Consider the following 23,123-nt stretch of genomic DNA (forward strand, 5'->3'; position numbering starts at 1 on the left):
GCTTTTGGTGTGCTTCAATCCCGGTGGGGTATCGTTCGAAACCCTGCACTGTCATGCGATGAAAGGAAGCTTTGGGAGGTGATGACTGCTTGTGTGATCATGCACAACATGATCGTCGAGGACGAGCGTGATGAGAGTATCTTCGACCAAGGATTTGATTATCAAGGTGAAAATATTGAGCCCCTGCACCAAGACCCGGCCACATTTGAACAGTTTGTCCAATTCCACCGTGAGATGCGTGATTGGCACACTCATTTGAATCTTCAAAATGACTTGGTTGAGCACGTGTGGGATCACATTGGCAACCAATAGATGCATTAGTTCATTTTATGTTCAGTCAAGGCAATTTCAATTTGGTTGTAAAACTATTTTATTAAAGACAATTTCAATTGGGCTGTAAAACTATTTTAATTTTCGGACAAATATTTGGGTTGTAAACTAGTTTTGATTAAATATGGGCATTTTTTGCCCTGACGGACAGGATGGGGCAAACGGATGCGGCCGCGCGCTGGGCGCACGGCCACCGCATCCCAGGACACGCCCGGACACGACCCCATTTCCATACCCAAACAGACAGAATCCGGACAAAACGGACGTTCGTTTGGGGTCGCGCGGTGGAGTTGGCCTAAACTTTTGTATCTGCTCCCCAAGTCTGCTTCAGGCTCAGTTCGACTGGGATTCTACATTTCTACAGTATCAAGTAATTTGTTTTTTTACTAAATGAATTGCCCAAACTCTTTTTCCGAAATGAATTGCCATTATTTGTTTTTTACTTTATGCTTTACAATGCACAATTTCATGAATCTTAAATAAATTAACTTTTTTTATAAAACTAATTGATTTTGAATGAGATGAACTATAAGAATTAAATGAACATCTACATCGTGCATATATGACTCAAAGCTTACATGCTATAGTGTGATATTTATTCAAAATTTGGTTGCCAAATCTTATGCGTGCACTGCACGTGTACCTTACTAGTACTACTAGTGCATGCTTACAAGTTTGAACCATCGCATTCAGTCGATCGCTATTATAGTGTTTGCGTTTCAAGAGCAGTGTCATTTTTGTTAGCTGCACCTGCACATGTGTCTGTGTCATTACACTGTTAGGTTGATCTCCTCCGTGTGGGCCCAACGACCCACCGGGCCCTTAGATCCGCGCCCTGATCAGGGGCGCCCAACCCTCATATGGTTGATGGGCCCCTGTGACCCGCGCTATATATAAACAGAGGTGGGGGCCGCGGCACGAGTCACGAGGTTAATCGCTGCCACAATCCCCACCGAAATCCTCTATTGATCTAGAGTTAGCGCGGTGCTCACGGGAAGCACACCACCGCCGCCACACTCTCTGCCATCACCGGCCACTACTTCACCATGGCGGCACCAGCTCGAGCTCTTCAGCCCAAGGAGAAGGTAGGTTTACCGGATCTAATCTAGCCTAGTGATCCAAGAGTCTATCATACACTGCTTGCACAAAATTCCTGTTTCCAAAGAGACGTCTACTAAAAAGATAGCTCATGTGCATGTGCCAACATGATTGTACTGCTTGGATGAACCCTACCATTCCCTTGTCAGTAATGCTACACCGACGGACAGTTACAGGTTTTACAGGGTGAGTTACAGCTGGCGAATCGTGATTGGATTAAGGGGAGTGAGGGGCCCCATCCACTTGAAAATCAAAGGGGGCAATGTTTAGTTGGTTAGGAAGGAGCGTGTAGAAGCATGTAGGGACCCGTACGTCTAGCATTTTTGTTTCCTTGTAGTATCTGCATTACAGCTCGGCATGTGGTTGCGTACATGAATTGGGTGACTTGGACAATGCGATGTTGCTCAACGTAATATGCAAATATCAACGTGCCTTGTTTCGCCATTTATGTCTCTAAACACAGAGGGAAATCAGTGTAGAGTAGAACTGCCACTCTAGGAAAATGTTGGGACCCCGTGACCATGAGGCTCCTCTCCGTTTCGTCCTCGCCGATCGGGCATGCAGCCAGCCTTGTGCCAGCACCAGTCCTTTTCTAAGTTTGTTTCTTTGTGCATGTATGATTGTATCTATCTTAATGTAAATGGTGATCATGAATTCATGCTGATACGCATATCTCCCGCGTGTTGTCCGGGATGGACCCAGAGCACATGGCAACCCTAAACGTTTTCGATCGCAAGTTTAGTTACGTGAGGATGACAACTTTTAAGTTTCAGTTTATTTTTGACAGCAACTTACTGTGTGTCACCCCTCTCGTTTCCCCCGCGTTGCCTCCCCGAGCGAGGCGACCGGGGGGCTCCTCTCGCCGCCCCCAGTGCCCCCCTCCCCTAGCACTCCTCCCGCCGCCGCCGGCCTGCGCCACCGGGCCCTGCCCGTGTGGTGTCGGCGACGGCGGTGGCCTCGTCCTTCCCCGCGTGCAGTGCCCTCGCTCGGGTGGGGGTGACCCGCGGCAGTGCTCCTTGGTCTCCAGAGGTTCCGGCGGCGGCGGCTGCTCTGGCGGCATGGCTCATGGTGGCCATGGGGCGGCGACGCGGCCTCTTGGCGGCGGGCTGGCGCGGTGGATGGTGGCGACACCCTCCCGGCCCTGATCTGGCCCCCTTTTTGGGCCCCATCTGGGTCTGGGCGGGCCTGGCTCGATCTCATCTGCGGCGGCTCCGGCGGGGGCATAGGAGGTGCGGCTTGTGCGGGGGGTTGTGGAGATGGCGGTGCGCCTACTACAGCGCGGCGACGGGCGCTTCACTAGCCCCTTTTAGGCTCGTTCGGGCCTCAAGGGCCCGGTGTCGGTGTCAAAACCGGCGGATCTCAGGTAGGGGGTCCCGAACTGTGCGTCTAAGGCGGATGGTAACAGGAGGCGGGGGACACGATGTTTACCTAGGTCCGGGCCTTCTCGATGGAGGTAATACCCTACTTCCTGCTTGATTGATCTTGATGATGTGAGTATTACAAGAGTTGATCTACCACGAGATCGTAGAGGCTAAACCCTAGAAGCTAGCCTATGGTATGATTGTTGTTGTTCTACGGACTAAACCCTCCGGTTTATATAGACACCGGAGGGGGCTAGGGTTACACAGAGTCGGTTACAAGGGAGGAGATCTACATATCCGTATTGCCAAGCTTGCCTTCCACGCCAAGGAGAGTCCCATCCGAACACGGGACGAAGTCTTCAATCTTATATCTTCATAGTCCAACAGTCCGGCCAAAGGATATAGTCCGGCTGTCCGAGGACCCCCTAATCCAGGACTCCCTCAGTAGCCCCTGAACCAGGCTTCAATGACGATGAGTCCGGCGCGCAGATTGTCTTCGGCATTGCAAGGCGGGTTCCTCCTCCGAATACTCCATGGAAGATTTTGAACACAAGGATAGTGTCCGGCTCTGCAAAATAAATTCCACATACCACCGTAGAGAGAATAATATTTCCACAACTCTAATCTGCTGACACATTCTGCAGCATGACATCATGCTACGGCCCGGTCATTATTCGAACCGTTTTTCTCAACCAGCCACTGCACATATTGCGAGGCGGTTTTCTTGGCACGTCTTGTCGAAGCAGAGATCGTGTCCCCTTATCACGGGATTCTCATCAATACGGGTGTGGGTAATCCAACCGCGCCATCAATTAAGGCGCCTGGGGAATAAGCGGTTTTACCAGGCAAGTGGGGAGGCGCAGAATACCTGCTCCCTTTATAAGGGGACAAGGATTCACCCTTTTCACCCACGCCATCTTCCTCCTTGCTCATCCATTCTTGCGCACTCGAGCTCCAGCACCCAAGTTCGCGTTTTTCTCCTCAAACCACTCCAAGCATGTCCGGAGCGGGAGGCAAGTGGATGGTCTCCTCCGTTACAGAGGAGAACATCACAAAGCTGCGGGGAGCCGGATATCTGGCCGCGGATATCGCACACCGGCTGCCAGATGCGGGGCAGATCATCCCTACTCCAGAACCCCATGAGAGGGTGGTTTTTCTTACCCACTTCGTCCGCGGACTGGGATTTCCCCTCCACCCGTTTGTCCGCGGGCTCATGTTCTACTACGGGCTGGACTTTCACGATCTGGCCCCCAATTTCATCCTCAACATCTCGGCGTTTATCGTCGTGTGCGAGGCCTTCCTCCGCATCAAGCCCCACTTCGGCCTGTGGCTGAAGACCTTCAATGTTAAACCGAAGGTGGTGGTCGGCCAGCAAGCGGAGTGCGGAAGCGCCATGGTGGGCAAGATGCCCAACGGCACCTGGCTCGAAGGCTCCTATGTGGAGACCATAAAGGGGTGGCAATCGGGGTGGTCCTACATCACCGAGCCGCGCGACACCAACTGGGTGGCGGCCCCCGAATTTCGATCCGGAATCCCCATGCGGCTCACCTCCTGGAAAGAGAAGGGCCTGTCCTGGGGTTCCCCGGTAGAGCTGACCGGACTCCAGACATGCATCAAAAACATGATGAGCAAGAAAATCAAGCTCGTCAACGTGGTCCAAGTCATGCTCTTCCGCCGGATCCTCCCGTGTCAAAGACGGGCATTCAATTTATGGGAGTTCGACCCGGCCGAGCACCAGACGCTACGAGAGCTCTTCGACACGACGCACAAGGACGTCTGGAAGGTGCTGTTCAAGTGCGCTGAGGTACCTCCTCCCCTCACCGAGGACCGCGGACTCAGCGCAAAGCGCCCTGCCAATCCGGTAAGTCTTTTACATCTCATAAGATGTTCTTTTCCCCAGTGCAACGACGCGCGGGATCTAAGCCTCCACGCCATTTAACAGGACTGGGTAGTGACAGCGGAGCAGATCGATTGTCCGGCTCCCCTGCCCGAAGATCCAGCAGATGCTCTCCTAACGGAGATGCTGGTTCCGGCACCTTATGAGGTGCCGGAGAAGAAGGCCAAGAAGAAGGCCACGGGGACCAGGAAGGGTATCCGGCGCAAGGTTATATCAGACTCATCGTCCGAAAACACCGAGGCGCACTCCTCCCACGAAAACGAGGAGGAAGAAGAGGAAAGTTCTCCCCCCCCCCAGCCGGGGGAGACAAGAAACGGAAGGCCGCCCCATCTGGGGAGGCTGAAGGGTCCAAGAAGGGAAGGACCCTCCTTCCGGACAGCTCCACAACCGCCGCCTATAGCGACGACGAGTGGCTGCCTAGGGATAAGCCCCTGGCGAAGTCGTAAGTATTCAGATACCATAATAATTTTGGTATGTTTCGTTTTGTTGTTTCTCATCATGCCGAACATGATCATGCAGTCCATCCCGAGCCCGCATCGACGTATCCTCTTCGAAGGAGTCTTTGGGCCAATCAGAGATGAACAGTGATTTGCCCTCGCCCGCCTCCTCCCCCCGCCCTACGGACGACGTCGAGGTGTTGTCTCAAAGGGCACCGAACCAAGGGGAGGTAGTCCTAGAGGCGCCTCAAGGCGACATTCCGGACGCTGGGCGCAAGGGGAGCAAAACTCCCAAGGGCTCCAATGGCGGGGGCAGCAAGTTTGGCCCCCAGCCGAATACTGTATCGGAACCTCCAGTGGTTCTGGACTCTGTCAGGCGACCCCTCACTAAGGGGGGTGAGCCATCTGTGCCGATGACCTCTGTCCAACCAGAGGCATCGGACAACTTGCTGGAAGCGCTTCGCGGCGCTTCCATTGACGAAGAGCACCGCACTATCATGAGTACGGTGGTCAAGAAGGTTCAGTCTGCCAAGAGCGGACTGACTGAAGCCTGTGCGAGCCTCCTAACAGGCTTTGAGGTAAGTAATCAAATTATAAGAAAATGTTACATCATAGACAATAGCCCCCGATGCTCCGTTTGGCGTTTCGCGAAGAAAGGCCGAATAGAGGATCAAATAATAATCGCAGGAGTCTAATAAGAATATGTCTATGTGCATACGCAGGCTTCACTGCTGGCCGCTGCCGCACGTACTGCGGAGGTCTCCGTACTGAAGCGGGACCTTGAGCGGTCCAAGGAAGAGCTCGACCTTACCAAGTGGCAGCTCGAAGAGAACAAAGGTAAGTGATACCCCGCCTGTATATTGATAAAGGAAAATGTGGATTTTGAATAACAAGAACGTCATGAATTTTGCTTTAGGGGCCACGACCGAAGTGGCGGCCCTAAAGAAGGCGCTATCCGAGGCCGAAGACAAAGCGGCCAAGGAGCGCATCGAGCGAGAGAAGCAAGAGGCCCGAGTCGGCGAGGTGCAGCAAGAGCTCCAGGCTCTCGTCAAGAAACACGAGTCCTTGGTGTTGGAAATATGCCCTAGAGGCAATAATAAATGGTTATTATTATATTTCTTTATTCATGATAATTGTCTATTGTTCATGCTATAATTGTGTTATCCGGAAATCGTAATACATGTGTGAATACATAGACCACAACGTGTCCCTAGTAAGCCTCTAGTTGACTAGCTCGTTGATCAACAGATAGTCATGGTTTCCTGACTATGGACATTGGATGTCATTGATAACGGGATCACATCATTAGGAGAATGATGTGATGGACAAGACCCAATCCTAAGCATAGCTCAAAGATCGTGTAGTTCGTTTGCTAGAGCTTTTCCAATGTCAAGTATCTTTTCCTTAGACCATGAGATCGTGTAACTCCCGGATGCCGTAGGAGTGCTTTGGGTGTGCCAAACGTCACAACGTAACTGGGTGACTATAAAGGTACACTACAGGTATCTCTGAAAGTGTCTGTTGGGTTGACACGGATCGAGACTGGGATTTGTCACTCCGTATGACGGAGAGGTATCTCTGGGCCCACTCGGTAATGCATCATCATAATGAGCTCAATGTGACTAAGGAGTTAGCCACGGGATCATGCATTACGGTACGAGTAAAGAGACTTGCCGGTAACGAGATTGAACAAGGTATTGGGATACCGACGATCGAATCTCGGGCAAGTAACATACCGATTGACAAAGGGAATTGTATACGGGATTGATTGAATCCTCGACATCGTGGTTCATCCGATGAGATCATCGTGGAACATGTGGGAGCCAACATGGGTATCCAGATCCCGCTGTTGGTTATTGACCGGAGAGGCGTCTCGGTCATGTCTGCATGTCTCCCGAACCCGTAGGGTCTACACACTTAAGGTTCGGTGACGCTAGGGTTGTAGAGATATTAGTATGCGGAAACCCGAAAGTTGTTCGGAGTCCCGGATGAGATCCCGGACGTCACGAGGAGTTCCGGAATGGTCCGGAGGTGAAGAATTATATATAGGAAGTCCAGTTTCGGCCACCGGGAAAGTTTCGGGGGTTATCGGTATTGTACCGGGACCACCGGAAGGGTCCCGGGGGTCCACCGGGTGGGGCCACCTATCCCGGAGGGCCCCATGGGCTGAAGTGGGAAGGGAACCAGCCCTTAGTGGGCTGGGGCGCCCCCCTTGGGCCTCCCCCTGCGCCTAGGGTTGGAAACCCTGGGGTGGGGGGCGCCCCACTTGGCTTGGGGGGGAAGCCACCCCTTCCCCTTGGCCGCCGCCCCCCCTTGTAGATGGGATCCAGGGCCGGCGCCCCCCTCCCAGGGGGCCTATATATAGTGGGGGGAGGGAGGGCAGCAGCACCACAGCCCCTGGCGCCTCCCTCTCCCCCTGCAACACCTCTCCCTCCCGCTTGTGCTTGGCGAAGCCCTGCCGGGATCCCCGCTACTTCCACCACCACGCCGTCGTGCTGCTGGATCTCCATCAACCTCTCCTTCCCCCTTGCTGGATCAAGAAGGAGGAGACGTCGCTGCTCCGTACGTGTGTTGAACGCGGAGGTGCCGTCCGTTCGGCACTCGGTCATCGGTGATTTGGATCACGGCGAGTACGACTCCATCAACCCCGTTCACTTGAACGCTTCCGCTCGCGATCTACAAGGGTATGTAGATGCACTCCTTTCCCCTCGTTGCTAGTATACTCCATAGATGGATCTTGGTGATGCGTAGGAAATTTTAAAATTCTGCTACGATCCCCAACAGTGGCATCATGAGCCAGGCCTATGCGTAGTTACTATGCACGAGTAGAACACAAAGCAGTTGTGGGCGTAGATGTTGTCAATTTTTCTTGCCACTACTAGTCTTATCTTGTTTCGGCGGTATTGTGGGATGAAGCGGCCCGGGCCGACCTTACACGTACGCTTACGTGAGACAGGTTCCACCGACTGACATGCACTAGTTGCATAAGGTGGCTAGCGGGTGTCTGTCTCTCCCACTTTAGTCGGAACGGATTCGATGAAAAGGGTCCTTATGAAGGGTAAATAGAAATTGGCATATCACGTTGTGGTTTTACGTAGGTAAGAAACGTTCTTGCTACAAACCTATAGAAGCCACATAAAAACTTGCAACAACAATTAGAGGACGTCTAACTTGTTTTTGCAGCATGTGCCTTGTGATGTGATATGGCCAAGAAGATGTGATGAATGAGATATATGTGATGTATGAGATTGATCATATTCTTGTAATAGGAATCACGACTTGCATGTCGATGAGTATGACAACCGACAGGAGCCATAGGAGTTGTCTTTATTTTTTGTATGACCTGCGTGTCATTGAATAACGCCATGTAAATTACTTTACTTTATTGCTAAACGCGTTAGCCATAGAAGTAGAAGTAATCGTTGGTGTGACAACTTCATGAAGACACGATGATGGAGATCATGGTGTCATGCCGGTGACGAAGATGATCATGGCGCCCCGAAGATGGAGATCAAAGGAGCAAAATGATATTGGCCATATCATGTCACTATTTGATTACATGTGATGTTTATCATGTTTTGCATCTTATTTGCTTAGAACGATGGTAGTAAGTAAGATGATCCCTTATAATAATTTCAAGAAAGTGTTCCCCCTAACTGTGCACCGTTGCGAAGGTTCGTTGTTTCGAAGCACCACGTGATGATCGGGTGTGATAGATTCTAACGTTCGCATACAACGGGTGTTGACGAGCCTAGCATGTACAGACATGGCCTCGGAACACACGCAATACACTTAGGTTGACTTGACGAGCCTAGCATGTACAGACATGGCCTCGGAACACGGAAGACCGAAAGGTCGAGCATGAGTCGTATAGAAGATACGATCAACATGGAGATGTTCACCGATCTTGACTAGTCCGTCTCACGTGATGATCGGACACGGCCTAGTTAACTCGGATCATGTTTCACTTAGATGACTAGAGGGATGTCTATCTGAGTGGGAGTTCATTGAATAATTTGATTAGATGAACTTAATTATCATGAACTTAGTCTAAAATCTTTACAATATGTCTTGTAGATCAAATGGCCCACGTTGTCCTCAACTTCAACGCGTTCCTAGAGAAAACCAAGCTGAAAGATGATGGCAGCAACTATACGGACTGGGTCCGGAACCTGAGGATCATCCTCATAGCTGCCAAGAAAGATTATGTCCTAGAAGCACCGCTAGGTGAAGCACCCATCCCAGAGAACCAAGACGTTATGAACGCTTGGCAATCACGTGCTGATGATTACTCCCTCGTTCAGTGCGGCATGCTTTACAGCTTAGAACCGGGGCTCCAAAAGCGTTTTGAGAAACACGGAGCATATGAGATGTTCGAAGAGCTGAAAATGGTTTTCCAAGCTCATGCCCGGGTCGAGAGATATGAAGTCTCCGACAAGTTCTTCAGTTGTAAAATGGAGGAAAATAGTTCTGTTAGTGAGCACATACTCAGAATGTCTGGGTTACACAACCGCTTGTCTCAGCTGGGAGTTAATCTCCCGGATGACGCGGTCATTGACAGAATCCTTCAGTCGCTTCCACCAAGCTACAAGAGCTTTGTGATGAACTTCAATATGCAGGGGATGGAAAAGACCATTCCTGAGGTATATTCAATGCTGAAATCAGCGGAGGTGGAGATCAGAAAGGAACATCAAGTGTTGATGGTGAATAAAACCACTAAGTTCAAGAAAGGCAAGGGTAAGAAGAACTTCAAGAAGGACGGCAAGGGAGTTGCCGCGCCCGGTAAGCCAGTTGCCGGGAAGAAGCCAAGGAATGGACCCAAGCCTGAGACTGAGTGCTTTTATTGCAAGGGAAGTGGTCACTGGAAGCGGAACTGCCCCAAATACTTAGCGGACAAGAAGGCCGGCAACACCAAAGGTATATGTGATATACATGTAATTGATGTGTACCTTACCAGTACTCGTAGTAGCTCCTGGGTATTTGATACCGGTGCGGTTGCTCATATTTGTAACTCAAAACAGGAGCTGCGGAATAAACGGAGACTGGCGAAGGACGAGGTGACGATGCGCGTCGGGAATGGTTCCAAGGTCGATGTGATCGCCGTCGGCACGCTACCTCTCCATTTACCTACGGGATTAGTTTTAAACCTCAATAATTGTTATTTGGTGCCAGCTTTGAGCATGAACATTGTATCTGGATCTCGTTTAATTCGAGATGGCTACTCATTTAAATCCGAGAATAATGGTTGTTCTATTTATATGAGAGATATGTTTTATGGTCATGCCCCGCTGGTCAATGGTTTATTCTTAATGAATCTCGAACGTGATGTTACACATATTCATAGTGTGAATACCAAAAGATGTAAAGTTGATAACGATAGTCCCACATACTTGTGGCACTGCCGCCTTGGTCACATTGGTGTCAAGCGCATGAAGAAGCTCCATGCAGATGGACTTTTGGAGTCTCTTGATTACGAATCATTTGACACGTGCGAACCATGCCTCATGGGTAAGATGACCAAGACTCCGTTCTCCGGAACAATGGAGCGAGCAACCAACTTATTGGAAATCATACATACCGATGTGTGCGGTCCAATGAGTGTTGAGGCTCGCGGAGGATATCGTTATGTTCTCACTCTCACTGATGACTTAAGTAGATATGGGTATGTCTACCTAATGAAACACAAGTCTGAAACCTTTGAAAAGTTCAAGGAATTTCAGAGTGAGGTTGAGAATCAACGTGACAGGAAAATAAAGTTCTTACGATCAGATCGTGGTGGAGAATATTTAAGTCACGAATTTGGTACGCACTTAAGAATGTGGAATCGTTTCACAACTCACGCCGCCTGGAACACCTCAGCGAAATGGTGTGTCCGAACGTCGTAATCGCACTCTATTGGATATGGTGCGATCTATGATGTCTCTTACCGATCTACCGCTCTCATTTTGGGGCTATGCTTTAGAGACTGCCGCATTCACTTTAAATAGGGCTCCGTCGAAATCCGTTGAGATGACACCGTATGAATTATGGTTTGGGAAGAAACCTAAGCTGTCGTTTCTAAAAGTTTGGGGATGCGATGCTTATGTCAAGAAACTTCAACCTGAAAAGCTCGAACCCAAGTCGGAAAAAATGCGTCTTCATAGGATACCCTAAGGAAACCATTGGGTATACCTTCTACCTCAGATCCGAAGGCAAGATCTTTGTTGCTAAGAACGGGTCCTTTCTGGAGAAAGAGTTTCTCTCGAAAGAATTGAGTGGGAGGAAAGTGGAACTTGATGAGGTGATAGTCACCCCTTCCGAACTGGAAAGTAGCGCAGCGCGGGAAGATGTTCCTGTGGTGCCTACACCGACTGGGGAGGAAGTTAATGATGATGATCATGAAGCTTCGGATCAAGTTACTGCTGAACTTCGTAGGTCCACAAGGACACGTTCCGCACCAGAGTGGTACGGCAACCCTGTCCTGGAAATCATGTTGTTAGACAACGGTGAACCTTCGAACTATGAAGAAGCGATGGCGGGCCCGGATTCCAACAAATGGCTTGAAGCCATGCAATCCGAGATAGGATCCATGTATGAAAACGAAGTATGGACTTTGACTGACTTGCCCGATGATCGGCGAGCCATAGAAAATAAATGGATCTTTAAGAAGAAGACAACGCGGATGGTAATGTGACCATCTATAAGGCTCGACTTGTCGCTAAGGGTTATCGACAAGTTCAAGGGGTTGACTACGATGAGACTTTCTCACCCGTAGCGAAGCTGAAGTCCGTCCGAATCATGTTAGCAATTGCCGCATTCTATGATTATGAGATATGGCAAATGGACGTCAAAACGGCATTCCTTAACGGCTTCCTTAAGGAAGAATTGTATATGATGCAGCCGGAAGGTTTTGTCGATCCTAAGAATGCTAACAAAGTATGCAAGCTCCAGCGCTCAATCTATGGGCTGGTGCAAGCATCTCGGAGTTGGAACATTCGCTTTGATGAGATGATCAAAGCGTTTGGGTTTACACAGACTTATGGAGAAGCCTGTGTTTACAAGAAAGTGAGTGGGAGCTCTGTAGCATTTCTCATATTATATGTGGATGACATACTATTGATGGGAAATGATATAGAATTCTTGGAAAGTATAAAGGCCTATTTGAATAAGTGTTTTTCAATGAAGGACCTTGGAGAAGCTGCTTATATATTAGGCATCAAGATCTATAGAGATAGATCAAGACGCCTCATTGGTCTTTCACAGAGTACATACCTTGACAAGATATTGAAGAAGTTCAATATGGATCAGTCCAAGAAGGGGTTCTTGCCTGTATTGCAAGGTGTGCAATTGAGCACGGCTCAATGCCCGACCACGGCAGAAGATAGAGAAAAGATGAGTGTCATCCCCTATGCCTCGGCCATAGGGTCTATATGTATGCCATGCTGTGTACCAGACCTGATGTAAACCTTGCCGTAAGTTTGGTAGGAAGGTACCAAAGTAATCCCGGCATGGAACACTGGACAGCGGTCAAGAATATCCTGAAGTACCTGAAAAGGACTAAGGATATGTTTCTCGTTTATGGAGGTGACGAAGAGCTCGTCGTAAAGGGTTACGTCGACGCTAGCTTCGACACAGATCTGGATGACTCGAAGTCACAAACCGGATACGTGTATATTTTGAATGGAGGGGCAGTAAGCTGGTGCAGTTGCAAGCAAAGCGTCGTGGCGGGATCTACATGTGAAGCGGAGTACATGGCAGCCTCAGAGGCAGCGCAAGAAGCAATCTGGATGAAGGAGTTCATTACCGACCTAGGGGTGATTCCCAATGCGTCGGGCCCGATGACTCTCTTCTGTGACAACACTGGAGCTATTGCCCTTGCCAAGGAGCCCAGGTTTCACAGGAAGACCAGGCATATCAAGCGTCGCTTCAACTCCATTCGTGAAAGTGTTCAAAATGGAGACATAGATATTTGTAAAGTACATACGGACCTGAATGTAGCAGATCCGTTGACTAAACCTCTCCCTAGAGCAAAACATGATCAACACCAGAACGCTATGGGTGTTCGATTCATCACAATGTAACTAGATTATTGACTCTAGTGCAAGTGGGAGACTGTTGGAAATATGCCCTAGAGGCAATAATAAATGGTTATTATTATATTTCTTTGTTCATGATAATTGTCTATTGTTCATGCTATAATTGTGTTATCCGGAAATCGTAATACATGTGTGAATACATAGACCACAACGTGTCCCTAGTAAGCCTCTAGTTGACTAGCTCGTTGATCAACAGATAGTCATGGTTTCCTGACTATGGACATTGGATGTCATTGATAACGGGATCACATCATTAGGAGAATGATGTGATGGACAAGACCCAATCCTAAGCATAGCTCAAAGATCGTGTAGTTCGTTTGCTAGAGCTTTTCCAATGTCAAGTATCTTTTCCTTAGACCATGAGATCGTGTAACTCCCGGATGCCGTAGGAGTGCTTTCGGTGTGCCAAACGTCACAACGTAACTGGGTGACTATAAAGGTACACTAGAGGTATCTCTGAAAGTGTCTGTTGGGTTGACACGGATCGAGACTGGGATTTGTCACTCCGTGTGACGGAGAGGTATCTCATGGCCCACTCGGTAATGCATCATCATAATGAGCTCAATGTGACTAAGGAGTTAGCCACGGGATCATGCATTACGGTACGAGTAAAGAGACTTGCCGGTAACGAGATTGAACAAGGTATTGGGATACCGACGATCGAATCTCGGGCAAGTAACATACCATTGACAAAGGGAATTGTATACGGGATTGATTGAATCCTCGACATCGTGGTTCATCCGATGAGATCATCGTGGAACATGTGGGAGCCAACATGGGTATCCAGATCCAACTGTTGGTTATTGACCGGAGAGGCGTCTCGGTCATGTCTGCATGTCTCCCGAACCCGTAGGATCTACACACTTAAGGTTCGGTGACGCTAGGGTTGTAGAGATATTAGTATGCGGAAACCCGAAAGTTGTTCGGAGTCCCGGATGAGATCCCGGACGTCACGAGGAGTTCCGGAATGGTCCGGAGGTGAAGAATTATATATAGGAAGTCCAGTTTTGGCCACCGGGAAAGTTTCGGGGGTTATCGGTATTGTACCGGAACCACCGGAAGGGTCCCGGGGGTCCACCGGGTGGGGCCACCTATCCCGGAGGGCCCCATGGGCTGAAGTGGGAAGGGAACCAGCCCTTAGTGGGCTGGGGCGCCCCCCCTTGGGCCTCCCCCTGCGCCTAGGGTTGGAAACCCTGGGGATGGGGGGCGCCCCACTTGGCTTGGGGGGGAAGCCACCCCCCTTTCCCCTTGGCCGCCGCGCCCCTTGTAGATGGGATCCAGGGCCGGCGCCCCCCTCCCAGGTGGCCTATATATAGTGGGGGGAGGAAGGGCAGCAGCACCACAGCCCCTGGCGCCTCCCTCTCCCCCTGCAACACCTCTCCCTCCCGCTTGTGCTTGGCGAAGCCCTGCCGAGATCCCGCTACTTCCACCACCACGCCGTCGTGCTGCTGGATCTCCATCAACCTCTCCTTCCCCCTTGCTGGATCAAGAAGGAGGAGACGTCGCTGCTCCATACGTGTGTTGAACGCGGAGGTGCCGTCCGTTTGGCACTCGGTCATCGGTGATTTGGATCACGGCGAGTACGACTCCATCAACCCCGTTCACTTGAACGCTTTCGCTCGCGATCTACAAGGCTATGTAGATGCACTCCTTTCCCCTCGTTGCTAGTATACTCCATAGATGGATCTTGGTGATGCGTAGGAAATTTTAAAATTCTGCTACGATCCCCAACAGTCTTGGAGCGTGACTCGAAGACACAGCGGTCCGAGCTTGCGAAGGCCCTCGAAAACGCACAACATGCCAAGGCCGAAGCCCAAAAGGCTCTCCAGGAAATTGAGGCGGTTAAGAAGATAGCGGCGGGTAAGGCATTCATTATGCAAAGCAAGCATGTGAAGGAAACTTTCTTTTTACTTACCCGAGTTCGGAGCTCTCCAGGATCGTTCGCAGATCTACCCTGCAGTGTGTCGGATGCCGCAGAGTTCTACCGGGCTGAGGAGGGGAGCTCGATGGAGAAGTTGTTCTAGTCTCAGTATACTGGGACCGAACACCCAATGCCCTTGAGCGACCAGCTGAAGCAGCTGGTCGAGCTCCACAAGGCGGCCGAACAGGCCATGATGGGTCTTATAGTCCGGATGTGGCCTGGCGAGCCCCTGCCTGATAGCTACTTCGGCCTGGTGAGGCGGCTTGTGAATGCCTGCCCACGGCTTGAAGTCATAAAGCGATCCGTCTGCATCGAGGGTGCGCGCAGGGCTTTTGCCCGGGCGAAGGTGCACTGGGCGAAGCTGGACGCTGAAAAGCTGGTGAAGGAGGGGCCGCCGGAAGGCAAGGAGCATCGCCACCCCGAAAAGTATTATGACAGTGTCCTGAAGGGTGCTCACCTTGTGGCAGAGGAATGTGCTAAGGATGTAATATTTGAATAAATGTACTCATGTGATCCTGTAATGTGAAACGAGTTCATTTGCGCTATGCAACGCTTGTGAATTTAAAACATTACCTTCTGTGCGGCCGTTTATAAAATCTGAGAGTTGGCCAGTCGTCGGCTTCTGCCCCCATGTAACTAGTACTGAGGTGTTCGGGCTAAATCTGAGCACTCTTTATCCCAATTTTGGGTCCTTCGAGGGAGGTGTTCAGCACAACGAACCAGGCAATTGGACTATAAGGCTTTATCACTCTCACTTAGCCATAGAAGTCTACAATTTTAAATTTTGGCGAAGCCCCTAGTATTCGGAAGGCCGAATTTGGGGCGCTATATACGCCTAAGTCGGGCAAGGCCGATTTCTCGCCCGAAGCGGAAAAAGTCTTTAAGGACTTGAGACCTCTCGAACAGCGACCAGCTCTCGTCGCATCATGACAGTCAGTTTTCGGCTTTCTCTACTGAGGTGCTCGTCCGGAAGAACCGGGACACAATCACAGTAGTTCTCCCAGCGCTACCTTAGCCGATATAGCGGAACGTAAGGTACCAAAACATGGGAGCCGGGCAAACCCAACTATTGACCCAAGACATGATTCGGAGCTGATGCATATAGTGTTATAAGTTCGGGGTGCCGCATCGTCGAAAGTGTTCGGATTTCTCACGCCGTATTGATGGGGTGTAGTGAAGCCCTTGGCGTACTGGTCGTACCAGAATGTACGGGTGCAATTTGTCGTAAATAGACAGACAAGAAAAAAGGAAGGGTAATGCAATAATAGACTAATGCTATGCATTGTTATTTAAATAATACGTCGAAGCGTACTGATACAAGTAGTGCAATAAGCAAAAAATAAGACTATTTGACATGTTCTATCCAAGGGCAAGCTGCGTATGGGTATTTAAAACAGTTATTTCGATCGTTATCAGAGACCACCTGGGGATTCCCTTGTACGTCCTAGCTTCTTGCCTCCTTGGTATTTCCTTCCCGTAATGCGTCCAGCAATCGGACTGCCGAAAAGGGCTTCCAGAGAGTAAAGTCCTGAAAGAGAGAAAATGATAAAGGTATACAGCCCCTGGGGCGGTTGAGCCGCATTGTGGGACGTGTCCTGGCCGTGCCCCCGCCTGTGTCCATGGTATTTTTAGTGCGTAATTATGTACGCGCGACACAGGTTTCAACGCTTGACCGGGACTAGGACAGAGGCCGAATTGCTGGGCGAGCTCTGAACGTGCCAGGCGATCCTGTTGCAGGTTACTCCAGACTCGCTTGAAGGTGTCTGGGGGCTTTATCGCTGAATTGGCGGTTTGCCTTGCTGCTTTGTGCCTCTGCTGCGAGGGCCGCAGTGTGCTCCTCCGTGCGGAGCGAGCGTTCTGTGTTTCCATTGACTGTTATAACCCCACGAGGTCCTGACATTTTGAGCTTGAGGTATGCATAATGCGGTACCGCATTGAATCTGGCAAATGCGGTTCGTCCGAGCAGTGCGTGATAGCCACTGCGGAATGGGACGATATCGAAGATTAACTCCTCGCTTCGGAAGTTGTCCGGAGATTCGAAGACCACTTCCAGTGTGATTGAGCCCGTGCAGCGGGCCTCTACACCTGGGATGACACCTTTAAAGGTGGTTTTAGTGGGTTTGATCCTCGAGGGGTCTATACCCATTTTGCGCACTGTATCCTGATAAAGCAGGTTCAGGCTGCTGCCGCCATCCATAAGGACTCGGGTGAGGTGAAATCCGTCAATGATGGGATCAAGGACCAATGCGGCAGAACCGCCATGACGGATACTAGTGGGTGGTCCCTACGATCGAAAGTGATCGGACAAGAAGACCATGGGTTAAACTTTGGGGCGACTGGCTCCATCGCGTAGACGTCCCTTAGTGCACGCTTCCGTTCCCTCTTGGGAATATGGGTTGCGTATATCATGTTCACCGTTTTCACTTGGGGAGGAAATTTCTTCTGTCCTCCTGTGTTCGGCGGCCGGGACTCCTCCTCATCGTCGCTATGCAGCCCCTTTTCCTTGTTTTCGATATTCAACTTGCCGGCCTGCTTGAACACCCAACATTCTCTGTTGGTGTGATTGGCTGGCTTATCGGGGGTGCCGTGAATTTGACACGAGCGATCGAGTATGCGGTCCAAACAGGACGGGCCCGGGTTGCTTCTTTTGAACGGCTTCTTCCGCTGACCGGATTTAGAGCCACTGAATCCGGCATTGACTGCCGTGTCTTCGGCGTTGTCACCGTTGTTGCGGCGCTTGTGTCTGTTGCGACGTGGTCTGCCGTTACTATCTTTGGCATCTGAATTGCCATGACCTCTTGATGTGTTGTTGCTGCGAGCCAGCCAGCTATCCTCGCCCGCGCAAAAGCGGGTCATGAGTGTCGTGAGGGCTGCCATAGACTTTGGCTTCTCCTGGCCGAGGTGCCGGGCGAGCCACTCATCACGGATGTTATGCTTAAATGCCGCTAAGGCCTCTGCATCCAGACAGTCGACAATTTGTTTTTTCTTAGTTAGGAACCGGGTCCAGAATTTCCTGGCCGATTCCCCTGGCTGCTGAGTTATATGGCTCAAGTCATCAGCATCCGGTGGTCGCACATAAGTGCCCTGGAAGTTGTCAAGGAATGCATCTTCCAAATCCTCCCAACTGCCAATGGAGTCTGCTGGCAAGCTATTCAGCCAATGCCGAGCTGGTCCTTTGAGTTTTAGTGGGAGGTACTTGATGGCATGTAGATCATCACTGCGAGCCATGTGGATGTGGAGGAGGAAATCCTCAATCCATACCGCGGGATCTGTTGTACCATCATATATTCAATGTTTACGAGTTTAAAACCCTCTGGGAATTCATGATCCATTACTTCATCAGTGAAGCATAGGGGGGGTGCGGCGCCTCTGTGCCGGGCTATATCCCGAGCAGTTCATACGAGTCTTGTCTGTTGTATTCGGCCTGGCTGGATTTGCTTTTAGTGTATCCGGCATGACGGTCGTCGTCCCGCGTTGGGGCGCGCCCCCGTGATTCGTAGATCGATCTTGCATGTTTTGCTTTGTTTTCCAATACGTCTCGCAGGTCCCGCGTGTTGCCCCGGGCCTTGGTGTTTTTGTTTGAATGGCGGCGGGGTGCGGGCTGGACTTCGGGCTGATATGCCTCTCTGTCTCGGCCACGAGGTGGCCGATCAGCCGCATCATACGCTGGTGATGTAGGTTTCAATGCTTCCTCCTCGAGTTGGGGTAGCAACCTGCGCTTTGGGTAACTCTTGGTTAGGCGCTCGAGTTCGTATTCCTCGGCTGCCAGGACTTCAGTCCATCTATCCGCTAGCAGATCTTGATCAGCTCGAAGCTGTTGTTGCTTTTTCTTCAGGCTGTTTGTTGTGGCTATAAGCCGGCGCTTGAAGTGCTCCTGCTCGACGGGATCCTCAGGCATGATAAATTCTTCGTCGCCGAGGCTCACTTCGTCTTCGGAGAGTGGCATGTAATTGTCATCCTCCGATTCTCCGTCTGCTGCCTGTTCCGGAGGGCTAGCTTGTTCATCCTCCCGCTCGAGGTCTGGCTGGAGGGGATTATTGTCGTCTTCGGCACTATCCAGAGCGTTATTGTCTCTTGTGCCGGTATCGCTACTTTTGCTATGGCGGGACTTAGAGCGGCGCCGCTGACGTCGGTGCTTGGATTGCTTCTTGAAGGGATTATCCTCCGTTGTCTTATCGCCATCGCCTTCTTTGGGGGTGTCCACCATGTATATATCATATGATGAGGTGGCAGTCCAGCGCCCTGTGGGCGGTGGTTCTTGTTCGTCTCCTGCATCGGCGTCCATACCGTCGATGTCTTCGGAGCCGAAGTCGAGCATGTCGGTTAAATCGTCAATAGTGGCTACTAAGTGGGTGGTGGGTGGGGAGCGAATTTCTTCGTCGTCCGCATCCCATTCTAGCCGGACATAGTTCGGCCAAGGGTCTCCTGACAGGGAGAGAGACCTCAACGAGTTTAGCACGTCGCCAAAGGGCGAGTGCTGAAAGATATCCGCGGAGGTAAACTCCATGATCGGTGCCCAATCGGATTCGATAGGCACAAACGCGGGCGGCTCGGATCCCATGGCCGGGGACGAATCCAACGGTTCGGCAACACGAGTCTCGTAGGAGGTGAAGTCAGTATTCGGCTCTATCGCCACTGAGTGTGCGGCCATCGTGGCGGGGTCCATCCACCCGTCCTCAGATGGCGCAATTTGTTCCGGATTGAGGGCCGGAGTAGTTGCAGGTGTGATCTCCCGAACACTGTCCGACGGCAGAGCTAAGTCATGCTCGTCGTGATTGTGCGGCGCACCTGACATGGGCTCGAATCCGTCAAAGATCAAGTCTCCGCGGATGTCGGCAGTATAGTTCAAGTTTCCAAACCTGACCTGATGGCCAGGGGCGTAGCTCTCGATCTGCTCCAGATGGCCAAGCGAGTTGGCCCGCAGTACGAAGCCGCCGAATACGAAGATCTGTCCGGGGAGGAAAACCTCACCCTGGATCGCATCGTTGCCGATGATCGAAGGAGCCATCAAGCCTTATGGTGACGGCACAGTGGAACTCTCAATGAAAGCACCAATGTCGGTGTCAAAACCGGCGGATCTCGGGTAGGGGGTCCCGAACTGTGCGTCTAAGGCGGATGGTAACAGGAGGCGGGGGACACGATGTTTACCCAGGTTCGGGCCCTCTCGATGGAGGTAATACCCTACTTCCTGCTTGATTGATCTTGATGATATGAGTATTACAAGAGTTGATCTACCACGAGATCGTAGAGGCTAAACCCTAGAAGCTAGCCTATGGTATGATTGTTGTTGTTCTACGGACTAAACCCTCCGGTTTATATAGACACCGGAGGGGGCTAGGTTACACAGAGTCGGTTACAAGGGAGGAGATCTACATATCCGTATTGCCAAGCTTGCCTTCCACGCCAAGGAGAGTCCATCCGGACACGGGACGAAGTCTTCAATCTTGTATCTTCATAGTCCAACAGTCCGGCCAAAGGATATAGTCTGGCTGTCCGAGGACCCCCTAATCCAGGACTCCCTCACCCGGTATGCTCCTCTTGCCGCGTCCGGTCGGTGACCGCCGATGGCGGTGGAGGTTGTCTCCTCCCGCGTGGTTGCTGTCGCTGCCGCTCCTCGTTCCCGTCCGCTCCCTTTCGACCTCGTCGGTCTCGCTTCGTTGACCATGGTGAGGCGGCGGTGATGATGGCAAGACCGTGGTGGCGCATGTTGGTGGGCGGCATGAGTGGTGGAGCGCATCGGACCATTCGGGGATGTGGGTGATTGGTGGAGGGGAGAAATCCCTGCCGGCTTGTCGGCACCGAGCGGTGACGCCTGAGGCGCCACCGTTCCTTCCTGAAGGGCGTCGGGTATTCCCTTCCCCACTCCCCTCCGTGTACCAGGGGAAACCCTAGGACTTGTCCGGGCAGCAGCGTCGTCGTCGTCGTGTTTCTTTCTGAAGGTGTTGCTTGGTATGCGGAGGCTCGAGGTTCTAGGTGCGAGGAGGTAAATCTCTGGTGGGCGTAGCGGTTGCGGGTCATCATCGTTTTCGTCGATCCGACGTTGTCGACATTTTTTTCTCTCTTCTTTCTCTTTTGTTTCTTTTGGGCGTGCTTGTGTTGTTTGCCCCAGCCTTGGACTCTTTGTTGTATCAGGTGGTTGCTATATCTATATAGCGGGGCGAAAGCCTATTTCGTAATACTTACCGTGTGTCACTGAAATTTGTCATCCTTACATGCCTAGAATTGCCATCAAAAAACGTCAGGGCCGGAGTGCCGCACACCTAACGTGTGACACTCATCATTTGGGTATATATAAGCACGCGGGTAGCGTTCAGGCTTGTTATTCACCTTGTGTGCAGATCACGCTCTTTGCTCCTGGAGGAGAAGAAAGCACGATATACGTGGGAGCGCAGCCCAAAGTATGTATTTCGCTCTTGCTTCTTCTAGTATCGCATAACCTCCTTCTCTTATCACTCGCTCGCCGTTTTGTTTGTGTGTGTTGATGGCCGTGGTGTTCGTCGTACATATCAGCTGGTCGTCGAGGTGGTGATCGCTCGCCCTGCCGCAGGTTTCGCACGCATGGCGACGGCGGAGGCCGATGTTGGCGCCGCCGCGAGCGTGACGGCGCCGATGATGCTGCACGGGCGCGTGGCGATCGTCACGGGCGGCGCTGGAGGGATCGGCTCGGCCGTGTCGAGGCACCTGGCGTCCCTCGGCGCGCGCGTGGCCGTCGCCTACGTCGGGGACCCGGCGCCCGCGCGGGAGCTCGTGGCCGCCATCAACAACGCCGCGCACGCCGGCGACCATGGCCCGCGCGCCGTGGCGGTGGAGGCGGACGTGTCGGACGCGGCGCAGGTGCAGGCGCTGTTCGACGCGGCGGCGGCGGCGTTCGGCGGGGAGCTGCACGTGCTGGTCACGGCGGCGGCGGTGATGGACACCTCCTACCCGCCGCTGGCCGACACCAGCGAGGCGACCTACGACGCCGCCTTCGGCACCAACGCGCGGGGCACCTTCCTGTGCCTCCGCGAGGCGGCGCGCAGGCTGGCCCGCGACGGGCGCGGCCGGATCGTCACCTTCTCGTCGTCCGGGGTCGGGTCGCTGCGCCCGGGCTACGCGGCGTACGCGGCCAGCAAGGCGGCCGTGGAGACCATGACGAGGATCCTGGCGCGCGAGCTGCGGGGCACCGGGATCACCGCCAACGCCGTGGCCCCCGGGTCCACGGCCACGCCCATGTTCTACGGCGGCAAGACGGACGAGGAGGCCGAGCGGTACATCGCGGAGGCGCCGCTGGGGAGGCTGGGGATGCCCGAGGACATCGCGCCGCTCGTGGGCTTCCTCGCCAGCGACGCCGGCGGGTGGGTCAACGCCCAGGTCCTGCGCTGCAACGGCGGCACCATCTGACATGATCAGTGTTCGAGTGTTTCGTTGGCTTCGTAGCAGTGATCTTTTCTCTCTCGTTGTTTGGTGCGTTATCCGCGCTGTTGCGGTGGACTTTGTTGTGGAACTCTGGTTGCTGTCACGACTCACGAGTTAGGCATTCCTCTCTTCTAGTAGTAGTACTACGTATTGAGTGTGTGTGTGTTGGTCTCTGCGTCCTTTATTCACAAACACCGTTGGAAATAGGGGTGTGAATTTTGGTGGACTAGAGATATGATAACAATCCTCGTGTCCTTAAACGAGAAATTGGGATTTGAATTTTGATGGACTAGAAATGTACTAAAACTGAAACTGGTATAGGGGAGTCGTCCTCCCATTCCATACCACATGGGGGACACATATTAGTAGGTTCAAGATTGTAGGGAATTTATTTGACCATGTAGCGAGGGAGTTTGGCACCAGCCATCATGGGAAGACGCATACTTTAGGGGGAGGAGGGGACCTCATATGGTCTTTCGGATGGCGCGACTCGAGGCGCTTGCTAAAGAACACTCACGCTCGTCCATGACAAAGCGATAAGCCAATTTACATAGTGAAGATGCCAGTCTTCTTTTATTATGATGCATGTTTAGTATACTGTCATATGAA

The 23,123-nt window shown here is 51.8% G+C and overlaps 1 protein-coding gene across 2 annotated transcripts; it reads left to right on the plus strand.

Annotated features, from left to right (window-relative positions):
* Window positions 1-21,398: 21,398 nt before the first annotated feature.
* LOC123122822 (NADPH-dependent aldehyde reductase-like protein, chloroplastic) lies at window positions 21,399-22,793 on the plus strand. Of its 2 annotated transcripts, none has more exons than XM_044543175.1 (2): window positions 21,399-21,517; window positions 21,630-22,793. In XM_044543175.1, exon 2 carries the CDS (start codon window positions 21,678-21,680, stop codon window positions 22,497-22,499), a length of 822 nt encoding a protein of 273 aa, XP_044399110.1. In that variant the 5' UTR covers window positions 21,399-21,517; window positions 21,630-21,677; the 3' UTR covers window positions 22,500-22,793. The 2 variants fall into 2 exon arrangements, with proteins under 2 accessions (XP_044399110.1, XP_044399111.1); XM_044543176.1 differs by having other exon boundaries at window positions 21,435-21,517; window positions 21,667-22,793.
* Window positions 22,794-23,123: the final 330 nt, after the last annotated feature.

This window comes from Triticum aestivum, chromosome 5D (genome assembly GCF_018294505.1).
Source record: "Triticum aestivum cultivar Chinese Spring chromosome 5D, IWGSC CS RefSeq v2.1, whole genome shotgun sequence".
Classification (NCBI taxonomy): Eukaryota; Viridiplantae; Streptophyta; class Magnoliopsida; order Poales; family Poaceae; genus Triticum; species Triticum aestivum.

What these genes read in the sequence shown, in the direction of transcription:
- LOC123122822 (XM_044543175.1), top strand. Translation starts at nt 21,678, where the DNA reads ATGGCGACGGCGGAGGCCGATGTTGGCGCCGCCGCGAGCGTGACGGCG.